The sequence below is a fragment of the Paramormyrops kingsleyae genome, chromosome 8 (genome assembly GCF_048594095.1).
Source record: "Paramormyrops kingsleyae isolate MSU_618 chromosome 8, PKINGS_0.4, whole genome shotgun sequence".
Lineage (NCBI taxonomy): Eukaryota > Metazoa > Chordata > Actinopteri > Osteoglossiformes > Mormyridae > Paramormyrops > Paramormyrops kingsleyae.
The window spans coordinates 19,094,300-19,107,994 of record NC_132804.1 but is presented as its reverse complement, the minus strand read 5'-3'; the positions used below and the strand labels follow the sequence as shown (position 1 = coordinate 19,107,994).

Here is a 13,695-nt window from a genome sequence, read left to right as displayed (position 1 = left end):
TTATATAGTCCGCTGTCCTTTCCAGGGCACTTAATGACCTTATTTTGTGTTCTGGATCAGCGTCCCAGCTGTGACATAAACCCAGAAATCCAAACCCCGCGGCCCCGCTCCTTCTCTGACCGGCCTGTGTCAGAATCTACCCCAGATGTAGGTCCCCTCTCAGGCCCCAACCTCAGCTTGTTGTTGTCAAATATGTTAAAACTGTTTGAATAGGTCAGCATTACTTGTTATACATTACCCCAGCAGCCAAGTATCACTCAGCTCCTTCATTTAACCCTAGAAAATGATTTTTCACTCGTTCTAGAGATGTAATCCAACCTATCGGATCTGACTTTACAGACACAGGTGTCAATTCAACCTATCAGATGTGACTTTACAGAAACAGGTGTCAATCTTACATATCGGATGTGACTGGATGTGACACCATCCATACTCCATGCATTCTGCAGATCTTGATTTCAAGGTGTCAAGTTTCTCAGTCATGGATGGACATTTGGAAGATCAAAGCAACATGGAAAAATGACATTACTATGAACTGAAAATACAAGACCTGTCTGGGACCATAGCCTGTGTTATGTGTGTTTATACTCTGAAGCAGATTCTTTTGAAAGGCACAGAACCATAGAGCAGTATCTCCCAATCCGGTCCATGGGAACCCATAGCCGGTCCACATTTTTGATCCCTCCAAGCTCTCTGTCAGGTAGTCCACATTTTTGCTCCCTCCCTACCAGGAGTTGGGAGCAAAAATGTGGACTGTTTATGGGTCCCCAAGGATTGGATTGGGAAACACTGCCAGAGAGCACCCTGACCCAGACTTCAAGAAGCCCCGTGAGATGATCCCAATGAAGAAAAGGTATGAATTAACTGGAGCTCCTGAGGAAGGCATTGAATAAACCCCGCTACCCCATACTCCCCCCTTGAACCACGCACAAGCCCACACACCGTTTTAGCGCCGTGCTCCATGTTGTTCTTGGGCATTAAAAAATGCCCCAGTGCTTCTTACATTCCACGACTATGTAGACAAAATCCACAGCCCCAGAACGTGGTGTGTGTTTCCCTTCCAAGAAACTCGCTTTGTGGTTGGCCAAGATGCTCGGAATGTGCGCAAAAGTATTCTGTGACATGTGATTCACGACCTCTGTCTTTCCAATGTCTTAAGATATGAATCGCTTATTAAATCCACGTCTGCCGTCTCGGTGGCTCTGATCTTCAGCTTCCTGAATGCTGAATACCTCGTCCCTTTGAGATGATCCACTGTAGGTCCTGGAAGCTCACCAAGACCCCAGAAGGCAGGCCGTTTGCGGTAACCTCAGCCGTTTAAAACTGAGCTAGTCAACACAATGCCACAGGCCAGTCTCCAAGGAAATGACTGAGACACTTTTCTTGGCTGCTTCCCAGAGTAGAGTTCCTTTTCTTCTTTTGGAAGCCCCCCCCCCCTACTGTCGCGAAGATGGCATGTTTTAAAATTGGACCATTTACCCCCCCCCTCCCCCCAAACACCTCATGCATAACTGCATTTGGGCTTTTACTCTCCTTTTCCTGGATGACTCAGCAGCAAAGGGAACCGTTCCATAGATAGGAATAAAGCTGACATCTGAAAAGAAGCACTCTACTTCCTACTGAAATTGGTTCCATATGGAGTACATCTTGGCCTCCAGATTAATGCAGAGCCCCTCCGTAGCCACTGCAGGCACCTCTGATTTAGTTTAAAGAAAGAAACCAACATAAGATGTTTCAGAGCCCTGAAGGGCTTGCTAATTAATTTAAGCACAGGCTTCTGCAGCAGAGAATTCTGCAGGAATAACAGCCTGGTGTTTACCTCTCGAAGCGGTAAGGGAGAGACGCGGTACACAGTGGAAATGCATGTGATTTATCAGCAGTTTAAAGGAGAACTGACCAGAACTAGCAAGAAAGTTATTTTCCTTGCTGGTGTTTACCATGGTGAGAATCCAGCGAGCGCCAGGCATGTTTGCTGAGAGCTGGATGACAGCTGAGGCTTGGCTCATTCCCAGAGTTTACAGTCAGCGGCGTCTCACATGTTTACCTTCTCATAGAATGAAGAATTAAGCAGAAATAGCAGAGTGATGGGGAGTGCTGCTTTTTTATATAAATATTACATATAAACCAAATGCATCAGAGGTGGTATGTTCACCACATACCTCCAAGGTTAGGGCTTTGAATCCAGGCCCAGTTGAGGAAACGTGCAGATACAGAGCTCTTCCCGTGTTATAAGAGTTTCCAGCTTCCTCCAGCAGTTCAAAGACATGCGTATGGCTGAAATGACATCTCTGCCCATGGTGTGCGATTGTGTGTGTGTCCTGCGATGGACTAGTCTGATGCAGCCATGCCTTGACTGGATAAGGGGTTAGAGAATGCATCCATGTATCTGGACAGTTATATAAACATGAATAAGAACAGCTCCCAGCAAAGATAGGTTGTGAGTTTTAGGTCAAATTGAGAAACAAGCGTGAGTTTCCTCAGAGAACGTTCAATTCCCTGCCCACGGCATAGCGTGATTTTCTTGTGAAATCATAATCAAACAATACGACCACTATTGTGTGGAAACTTCTCAGATCTTTTCCTACGTAAAGTGTATTACATACTGTAGTATTGGCGGCATACAATGAACTGTTCATTATCCCAACCTCGGGCGACTGTCAGAATTGATCCCCTTGATCGTTTTTTTCTATAGTGTACATTACATCTTTGCACATTCCCAGTAACGCTACAGTATTCTAATAATGTTTTACTAATACTCATTGACCATTCATCATCAGTTGGTGCTGTTTCTGAATGACGTCAGTAACTGTAGACACACATGAAAATGTGTATTTTCCCTTTTATTTGGAAATGTATTGTATGTAAAGCAAAAAAATATAGATATATTTATATATTTTCACAATCATGGAATTAAGATGTTATTACAATAATAGTTTTGTCTCATATAGATGCACTTATTTACAGTTTGTTCTATTTACATACATTCATAGAGTGTGATAAACACCAGTTTTACACGAGATTTACAGTGTCCAGCTGAAACTGCAGGAATGCACTGCGGTAGCATCGCCTCCCACTGACTTCTTCCGAGATGTTTTACAGGATGAGACGCGTGGACAGTGTGCACTGTACTCTGCATCCACCTGTGTTCCCGGTTGAGAGTGCAGTACTGGAAGCTGGAAGAAGTGTCCTGTTTGCAGCGGCACGCCGCACGACAACAGAAAGACTTAATGTTCTTTCCTCAGCTATTGTCCTGGTTACATTACGCCAGGAGGCGGAAGTGTTGGGGGGGGGGGGGGGGGGGGGGGCAGCACCACACACTTTCCAGTTTCACATCTGCAGCAGACGATAACATAGCCGCATATGTTACAAAGAAATGAACAAAATAAACAAATAAACGAACGGAAAAAAAATTGATGGGCATTCCAGTAATGAGCTTTTACTGAGGCAGATCATGTGTCAGCAGAGCTAGCCAATAAGACAGTAACCTTAAGTATTTGCTTATTTTCCAATTTCATGAAATACTCAGAGAAAACAATACAGATTGTATGTACGTCTATATGTATACGTACACATACATACACACACACACACACAAACAGAGACAGAAATGTCATGAGGAATGCCATCTCAACGTTCACCTGGAGTGAACGTTGGTTTAACAGCCCCTATAAATAATAATAATAATAATCATCATAACAGTCATGTCTATATATCTTATGGCGTATGTGTATGTGTTCCTGGTCACGGAGTATACATATTATTTTAGTGTTTTTCCACTTTAACATATATTTACTATAGAAAAATCATCCAGACCGTTGAGTTATTGAGCCCCAAATAAGAATAATGAAGTACATTAAGGCTAATCTTATATCATTTCTGTTTTTCTCAAATTTCAGCTTAAAAGCCACTGACACTAAAGTCAAAAAGAGTTTGTCACACACGCACACACACTCAAAAAAAAAAAAACGATTAGTCATTCAATACTGATCAGAAGGCTTAGCGGTTTAGGTATAAACATATAAAATCTTGTGTGTGCTGTGCTTCAGTAAGTGTGTCAGGCCACCTTCATGGGTTATCAGTGCGCCGTGTCTTTGCTGCTGCTGGCAGTAGAAGCTTCCTTCCTGCCATGAGAACTCCTCACATCCTTGTTAGCTTATTGTGACATCACCCTGATGTCTATCACAACTTATTAGGCTGCCTCTGCACCATTTTTCTTTTGGGGTGGGGGGTTAGCTGTACCCCTTGCCACACTCCTTTCCTCTCACCTGGTGATATGATAAATCCCCCCCCCAATCATAATTTCCACGTAACAATGAATGGACAACAAAACAGACAGAGAACGAAAGAAGCTAAAACGGTTTGGTATTCAAAAAAAGCCCACCCTCTTCAGCTATAAATGACACGTAAGGTGAGGAATGTTAACATGTGGTTGTTCGCAACACGGTAAAAATCACGTGTACTGAATACAAAAACCTATTTTGAAAAATAAAATACTCTGATATTTTAAAACATTAACAGAAAACAAATGAGACAGAAAACAAACGTTGCCATACTTTCAGGAACAGTACCAAATGCAAATGCATTTTTCTTGCATGTTTTCCCATAACAAAATAAGTTATCACAGAACCACACACACGCAAACACACACACACAAGGCTCTCTGTCCCATTGGCTTTGGTCCACCAGAGATCCCCAATGGGTCAGTTGATGGTGCGAACTGACCGGCTACTTCTAGGAAAGCGGTGGACTTTGATGTGTTTGGACAAGTGATCGCTTCGGGCAAACTTCTTCTCACAGACAGGACACTGGTAGGGCTTCACTCCAGAATGGGATCGCCGGTGTCGGGACAACTCGTCCGAACGGGAGAACCTGGCGAATACAACCAGAAAAGGGATCTGGTCAGTCACTCAGTCGATGAACACAAAACACATAAATATATATATTACTCTGCTAAATGGTTGAGATATATATATATATATATATATATATATAAAGCAAAAAATTCAGAAAAAAATATTTAAATGCCTGTCAATGACTGAGTGGAATTCACTTTTCAGTTGTTAAATTCATCAAACACACACACACATACATACATATATATAACATGCATATGAATGGGAACTGGAAAATTTGCTTCTGGTTCCCTGACCACACGCCCAAATAAGACGACTCAAATTGACTCTGCACCCACGTCACTCAAAAAAAAAAAAAAAAACATAGCCAACTGCCATTATCAACAATTTAGCAGAGTGATAAATACACTTAATGTCTGAGGGGGCCCCATAATTGAGCAGAAACACATGGAAATAACTCCAGGACTTTATCTGGAAACACCTCCCACACTGAAGTTCTCCGGAGCTCCATCCTACGAGCCTCCAAACTTATGCCCATGATTGTTACAGATATCCTCTTATAGCTTTATTTGCCCCCACAGAGAGCAAACCCCACCTGAAGGACATTGGGAACAAACCTCCCTCACACGGCACAGGGCTTAAAAGACATCCATGAAATTTCTGGAGAAAAGTCTCTCCATTAGCCTGAAAGACACGTTCCTCAACCACAAAGATTGCTGGTGCCCATATATAGAAGCCTCTGGATTACCATTACATAATAATACAGGAAAACAACTAAAACAAGAGGTAGGACAATCTGACACGTAACAATGGACAAACAGAAATGCCCAAGTAGGTACACAAATGTGATTAAACCATGGTGAATAGGAGAAGGGCATTGTTGCATTTGATAAAGTCTATCACAAGGGCTGTTTCTGTCAAAAGCAGGGTGTAGTTTAAACCGGCCATACTATGCTATCACAAAAAACACAATGAACGCTGTCCAGCCCAAATGGGGTTACATTCTTCTGTAGGCTAAGGCTTGCAACACCTTTGGTTAAACCTGGGTTTCAGTTCCGAAAGCCACAGGAAGATCCTCCACATCCACGCTGATACTGAAGGACTTAGCAGACCTGGCTTTCCCTGGAAGCCACCCTCTTCCAGCGCTTCTGCTGTGACTGAGATGCAGGCACATGTGAGACTCTTGGCGTCTGGCTTTCTGCTCCTTCGTCGTGCTTCAAATGCTGATGTGATTTTTAAAATTTTTTAGCCGCCCTCTCTTTCCCAGGACTGGGAGTCAGCCCCGCGCTAAGGGACTTCAAGCCACTCCCACTCATTTTCAATCAGACCGCCTGACCAAACGTTCCAAAGGGGGGGTCATGGAAACTATTCAGTAGGTAGCTTTTGTTGGTTTCGTTTTTCCAGGCAGTTCCCTCCGGTGCAATTGTGTGCAAAAAAAAAAAATTAATAGAATAGCCCTCCTCCCTCTGTCAGCCCCCCCCCCCCCCCCCGCCCCCCCAATTCACTTTCCTTAATTCCTGAGTCTCAGTTCTTTGTTACTCGACAAGACCACTTTGTCTGTAAAAGATTCAAAGGCTGTAGTGCCCGGCTTCTGTGACATCCATGATGTTTGAAGGCTTGTGAGGTGTTAAAAAATACACGCTATATTGACGTGTAACAGATATACAGAGTGTTGACTGGTAAGAATATTAATAATACATCCCAAGATTTAAAAACAATTATTAATTAAATATTAGCCTGAACGAAAAGGATGAATCATTATTATATATCATTATATGGTTACTGTACAGCCCTTCAAGTTACACCTCAGTAAATGCTACCATTTTGGTGACACCTGGCCAATTAGCTGCTAAGACCTTCGTCTGAGCGAATCTGCATGAATTGCCAGGATGAATGAGGGAGCGAAGGCTGAGAACGTCTACGGGGCCTTAAACACGTGGCACAGGAAGTGCCACCAGGCTGGGTGGATCGCGCTGGCTGCCGCGGCTCCACGCCGCGAGGAGAACTGTCCCGGCTTGCCTCGTGAACTTCCCCCGCAAGTCCGCCATGCTGCGGGGAGCCCCAGAGTGTGTATGCAACCGCTGACACTCCAAGGGCTCACAAAGGCAGAGATTATAGCACTGTGCATGAGCCCGAACAGCGGGCTCACTGTGTCCAGGGGGCTGAGCGCCCTCAGGTAAACACGCCACAGGTAGCGAAGTGCATGAGGTGTAAATGAGGTTTCACGATGTACAAAAACACACCGCGCAGCGCAGGCAAATCAACCCTCTCAGGCGCACACAGACTCACGGTCTCCTGATATGTATGGTCCATTAATCTCACCCGTAATCAGCAGCATAAACACATGTGAGCACACAACCCCATTTTCAGTCTCTGCCGCACTCGCTCACACAAACAAACAGGTGTTGTCCCTCAGCTTCTCTTTTTATCAAGCAGGCACACATAAGCCCACAAAAAAACACACACACTAGCCCTCCCTCACTTTTCCTCACTCATATACACACGGGCCATCGCTGCCCCGAGTACAGCCAAGTAACATCAGCTGAGGAGCACATGCTCACATGCAGATTTGTCACAGTATAGGGGCTCTGGCTCGCTGTTACGTAACTTCAGCATAGAAGCCAAACAGAGGAGAGAAATGACTTTGGTGGATTTGGTCACTAACCACATATAAACAGCTCTCAGGCAGTCTTTATTAGACCTGTTGAAAGCAACGCTGGGTCTATTTATATCCAGGTGAATTCCAGATCATCCCGTTCCTCAGACCATAGCTGCTACAGGTCAGCAGGGCCTGAGAAGGACGTGCGAGTCATCGCGATGAATTCTAAGCAGAACCACAACATTCCCCCTTTTTCCATGTAGCCCAGCGCGGGGAGAAGGTATTCGCACCCGGCTCGGCCACTTGGTGGAGCATGCGCGGGCCTGGGCCAGTCTGGCGGAGCCTGCGGTTTTAAAGGAGGCCGACAGCTGTGGGCGTTATTGGGGCCGTTTCCTGAACGTACCCAGGGCGTGAGAATCACACTGCTGGAAAACCGAGAGCACGAATGAAAGACACACCACCTCTTCCCCTTCGACTGTTACTTTCGTCATTGTACACATCTGCGTTGGATGAGCCTAAGATAAGATGAAGCTTTATTCGTCGCCCATGGGGAACATTTTTGAGAATGGAGGGAACCATGCCTACAAGCTTTCACTAGAAGCCCAATGCATTAATGGGATTTAGACCCAGGATCTCTTGAATTATGAACATGTACTGTTTTAACTCCCTACTCCACAGTGTCTTACCTTTGATTATCAAGCATTTTCTGTATGGAAACACTTTCCAAACATTATCATTTAGCAATCTGGATTTATAATAATTTTCAACTTTCCACTAAACAGGATGTAGCTAACACCCAATTTGAGGTTCACAGGTTGGTAAACGTGAAGGGACCCACATTTAATACGGAAGTTTATGTCCTAACCACTACAGGTACAGGTCAAGGTTCATGACACAAGATGACTGGTAGCTTAAAGCCCCCTTATGACTCTCCTGAATCCAGGGTTAACTGCTTTTATAGAAGAAGGCTTTTGAGCAGAAGCACTGGAAAAAAAAAAAGAGGCACTGCACCCCGGTGACTTCATTTAATGGGATCACAGTTGGCCCTCAGGTGTAAATTTAAGACATGGCTTTCAAAGTTCATAGGATTCCAGCACACCCACTCAATTATGGCACAGAGTGCATTGTAGAAACAATCACGGATAGAACATGCCTTACTTTATATTATTACTGTGTTGGTGTAGCTTGGTAGTTTATTGGCTAATTACTAGGAACAGCAGTGCTGTCTTTGTCTACTCTGTAAGTAATAAAATTTGCAGAACTTCCCATGTGATGCATCTTTGGTGGTTTGTATAACATGTGATGACAAATAGAGCTAAGCTTCTGTTGTCTACAAAGCAAAAGCATTCTGAAGTTCTTTGGAAGAGGTTAATTACATTTATCACATTAATTGCCAGGAATGAAATCGAAGCCTGGCATGCGATTCATACCTCCAGCCACAACCCGGCCAAGTGCAGGCGAAGGGCTTCTCCCCGGTGTGTCTGCGCAGGTGGGCCTTGAGGTGACTGCTCTTGGTGTACATCTTGGTGCAGCCAGGGAATGAGCATTTGTGCATTTTAATCAGGTCTGCGACAGGGTTTTTCTGGAACTTTTGGCCCGAGGAGAAGAGTCCTGCCGCTTGGCCTGCAGCGCCTCCCTCCCCCACACCCACAGGCTTGGCGGCGATGGGCACGGGTGCGATGCGTACGAACTTCGATGACACGCTGAGGCTGGTGGAAGGCACCAGCTGGGGCACCAGGGCGAAAGTCTGGCCCTGTATGTTGACCAGCAGCTGGGCGATCTTGATGTCTGGAGAGGGTGACTGGGCAGGGAGCACGGGGGCTGTGGAGGGGCTCTGCTCTTGTTTGATCTGAACGGGCTGGATCTGCAGGACAACCGGCACCCCGCCTTTGTCAACAGAAGCTGATTCGCTGGGAAGCTCCTTCATCACGGTGTCGCAAGCACCGGTATTAGAGTTTGTTGCGGCCCACGTGCTTTTGGGTTCAAGGCTAGGAGTTACAGCAGTGCTGGCAGCAGGCACAGCTTGGCCCGACTGCTGAGGTCCGGTCTCTGGCAGCATGGAGAGCTTACCGCTCAGTTCCAGCTCTTCTCCCTCACCCGGTTCCTGTTTCATGGTAACCACCTCCATGTTCTCCTCTAGGAACTCCTCAATCTCCTCCAGGGTGGGCTGGAACGGTTCAGCGTGGTCCTTGAGGTCGGCCGAGTAGATGGGGAAGTCGAAGTGTTCCTCTTTCATGGGCTGGGAGCGCAAGTCCTTGCGTGACTCCCAAGAGAAGCTGGAGGGGAGGCTGGCGGACACGCTCCCCAGCGAGGTCTGAGAGAGCAGGAAATCCAAGATGCTGTCCTGGCTTTCGACACTAGAGCTGCTGCCATAGCTGGAGCTGAGAACTTGGGAGTCCGGGCTGGAACAGGAGCGCGGACTGGACGAGTCACTCAGGTCGTCCTCAGAGAATGGCGGGGACAGCACCTGGTAGCTCACTGTGTCAGTCACCATGTCTGACAGGCTGTAAGTCGCCGGGGAGCCTTCGAAAGGCAGGAAGGTCTCCTCTCCCACATGCAAGTGATCCACCATTCCTGGCTTGGCCAAATAAAATGCCCCTTCCCCCTTCAGTTTATGTGCCTGACTGATGATATTTGCCTATTAATTTACTTTCCTGTCCTCTTCCAGAAACAAGCGGAATCCAGCTGGGAAAAAAATGCGTCTTCAGTTCCTAGAATTATATCCACAGACGTTCCTAAAAAAAAAAAAAAAGAAAGAAAGAAGTTAGATTACAAAATACTGTTATGTCCGTCAATCACTGCATGCAAATACGTTTAAATTATTACGTCTTCAGGTATTGATGATGCTGTACAAAGGAGATGAGGATCCTTACATCAGCTTGTTGTATAGAAACTGTGTGATTTGAACTTCAAAAAAAAAACTTCTCATATAGAAAAGGGGGGGAAAGTTCTGTGTTTTATGATGCATTATATGTAACATCATGTTTAATTGTATAGGTCCGCTACTTTGTAGTAAACAGTTTAGCCACTAGTCTGTTCCATGGTTTATATCCAAAGCTGGAAAAGAAAAAAGAAGCAAAAAAAAAACAAAAAAAAACGCTGGTCCTGACATTAGTCTGCTGCACCGGTGTTGGGAATCAGGATCCCTTTATACCAACCACATGACTTTATTGATTTTGTCCAGATCTCACCTTTAACCAGACAGGCCACAATTAAGTGCTGTATTCCAAAATAAATTGCTATTTCAAAATGTGTAAAAGATTACGTGACTTGACATGACCTTTTCCCATTAAAAAGGCAGTGTGAAACAAAAAAACCTCGTTGCAACATTTTTTTAAATTGGAAAAAGTAACGTCCACCAGTTATTTCTAAGTCCTAACAAAAGTTATATGCAACTTACGCACTTGAAAAGCTATGAAAAGCACGCTAACGCCTGGCGCGGTCCAGTTTCAAGCACACAAGCTGATACTGAACCACGGAGACAACCGGAGATACAGCATTACTTTTACTTGTATTTACTAACATTACTTACCTGCCGGATGTTGCATTGTGGCGCATTTAAGGAAACAAACATCAACTCGTGTCCTGAACAAAACATTCTTTTCATATCCGTCACTTTACACGTCATTCAAATTGAAAGGCTGTGTTTTAATAGTGAGAAATATATGAAGTCTCTGAAAGCACAGTGGATACCGTAACAATCGAACTACTTCGGCAAGTAATCCGAATATTGCCGAAATGTCGCCCCTAGTCTTTTGACAGCTATTATGCGTTCAGATCTGATTGTAAAATTACAGCTATTGTAGAAAAAAATCAGGCCAATGAATGGTTGTGATTGTGACAGTTTATAGAATGTGGTCCCCACCCCCGACCCCCGTTCCGACTTCCCCTTCCCCGGCCCCACCGCTTGGAAATGACCGACAATAACCCGTTCTGGTGACTGTCAACAGCGTACAGCGGACAGGACCACGGATCCGCTCTTAGTGCCCCGCACATTCCGCACACCGCTCCATCGTCAATTTCCACACCGTTTTACCATGTGCAAAGTGCAATTATACCGCTTTTTCCATAAACGGACACGTTTGCTTTCTTCATGCATTTTTTATGCTGTTTGGTTTATTTCCGTGCATCCCAGTTGCGAATAATTATCTTTCACCGCAGCTAAATGGGAAAAGTTGAATATCGGTCTATCTATTTTTATCGGGGAATGTAAACGCGTTTATTTCTGCGGCGGTCATCGGACGTCAGATGATAGCCAGGATCAAGTATATTTATGTTTCTCTTCTCGACTGGGATATCGGTTAGATAAAGGCAGATTTCGTCGTTTTTTATTGCATATTGATTGTGGTAACAGCCCAGTAATGTAATAAGTACCAGACAATCGCGCACGCTGTTCGAACAGATCGCATTTTTACAGTGTGGATTTTACGGTAACTATTCACGCCGCTGGGTTGGCTATTATTTCCAAGATTTCTTTGGCGTCCTTCCATGACGTTAAAAATGTATGTACGCCCTCTAATTGAATACGATGCATCGCCAAGCGCATGAGTAAGCTAGTATACAGTACTTGAGCCCCACAACGTAAACATGTTTTCGTCCAATGCACAGCATGCTCCTGCATGGGAAGGAGGGGAGGGTGTTCCACACACCCTAGATTGTATGCAAGAATCCATTCCGATGCATTAAAGCACTTTATTTAGTCTTACCTGATTTGTCAGCAAGAAATGAAAATCCCCCTTTTTAATCCGTCGTTTTAGCAAGGAAAAGATATAAAGTACGATCGCCCTTGAGACGGGCTGGTAGTTACTGTGTTAGAAAGCGCTCCGTCCTCGTACTGTAGTTGTACTATATTACCATCACATGACTGCTGGTGAGTGTGTTATAAGAATAAAACGGAGGGTAGGCGCTCGAAGGCTCGTCCTCACTCAGCGACGCCATTGGCCGGCGGCGCACGGAGGCTGGTCTCCGCGCTCGTCGACAACTGGAACAAGTTTCTGCGCAGTGCTCCTGCAAGCAAAATAAGTCCTGTCACGTTTTTTTCCCCAGTCTTAATAGCAGTCGGCCTTTTTACGCCGCTTGTTTTGATCATAGCAACAGTGTTTTGAGGCTGGGGGGGGGGGGGGGGTTGGGGGTTGTAAACTCGCTTTCTACAAACGCCGTGTGCGGTATCATACACCATATACACTGTAGACAAAAACGTCTACTCGGTTTTTTTAATGGAATGAGTACATTCTCGATACAAACATACACACTAAGATAAAGGTAAATTCTAAATATAAATCAGAGACGAAAGTGCATTCTTAGTACAAAATTGCACAATGAGACAAAGTAAAATATGGTGTTGGTGTGAAAATAAAGATCTGTCACATATTGTTACCAATAATTTCTTCTTCTTCTTCTTCTTCTTCTTCTTCTTATTCTTCTTCTTATTCTTTTTCTTCTTTTAAAAAAAATCTTACTGAGAGTTGACAACCCACCTTGTCAAATAAGGAATCGAGATTGAAAATGTTGACGAAGAGTGTATAGAGTTATTTATTGATAGAATCGTTATCTGAATGACTTTTGGGACATAATCCAAACACAAAAAAAAACCATGTGAATGACAATGACATGAAGGATCATGAACTGGAGCTTGCGTACTTTGAAAACACTTTTATTGTTACCTGAATGATAATTAATTTCCATTAGTTTCTCAGCAATTTTTACTGTGTTTCCTTGACTTCTAAAACAATAAGATATGCTATGTATGTATGCATTTTAGCATATTTGTTCAGCGAATTTTGCAGGTTAGTGAAAGAGAAAATAAGTAGCCCAATGGATGTCTTTGGCCTACTAGTGATTATTTTGCAATCATTAAATCAGGAGGGATGATCACAAGGTCAGGGTCAAGTTGAGCAGAGAGCAGGACTGTGACTTAAACAGGAAGCTTTCAGTCTATTAAAGTTCACTCATACTTAAATGAGGGACTCACAGTCTATTAAAATGTACTGGAACGCGGCTGTTGCGTCAGACTGTTAAATGCGTAGGGGTGAGATGACAGCTATTTTCGGAGCCAATAAGGACATCAACGCCATTGTTTGTGTTGGTGGATCTACGCTGTCCTCGCCAACCTCCCTTATGCTTAAGCCTTGTAAAAGAGCTACAGTAAATTGCTATTGTTTATATAGTAATGAGCTAAAGAAAGAGGCTTCATATGTTTGATAATTTCTATTTTATTGTTGCAATATTAAATTTAAAAATGCT

At 44.2% G+C, this 13,695-nt stretch overlaps 1 protein-coding gene across 1 annotated transcript; it reads right to left on the bottom strand.

The window, feature by feature from the left end:
• Positions 1-2,827: 2,827 nt before the first annotated feature.
• LOC111851708 (Krueppel-like factor 15) lies at positions 2,828-12,375 on the bottom strand. Its single transcript, XM_023826858.2, has 3 exons — positions 12,159-12,375; positions 8,883-10,187; positions 2,828-4,869 (listed from the first exon to the last, which is right to left on the bottom strand). Exons 2-3 carry the CDS (start codon positions 10,022-10,024, stop codon positions 4,701-4,703), a joined length of 1,311 nt encoding a protein of 436 aa, XP_023682626.1. The 5' UTR covers positions 10,025-10,187; positions 12,159-12,375; the 3' UTR covers positions 2,828-4,700.
• Positions 12,376-13,695: the final 1,320 nt, after the last annotated feature.

Coding starts and splice junctions, on each gene's coding strand:
- LOC111851708 (XM_023826858.2), bottom strand. CDS start 10,024: ATGGTGGATCACTTGCATGTGGGAGAGGAGACCTTCCTGCCTTTCGAA. Junction 4,870..8,882: donor TGGCCGGGTTGTGGCTGGAG/GTATGAATCGCA, acceptor TGTATTCGCCAG/GTTCTCCCGTTCGGACGAGT.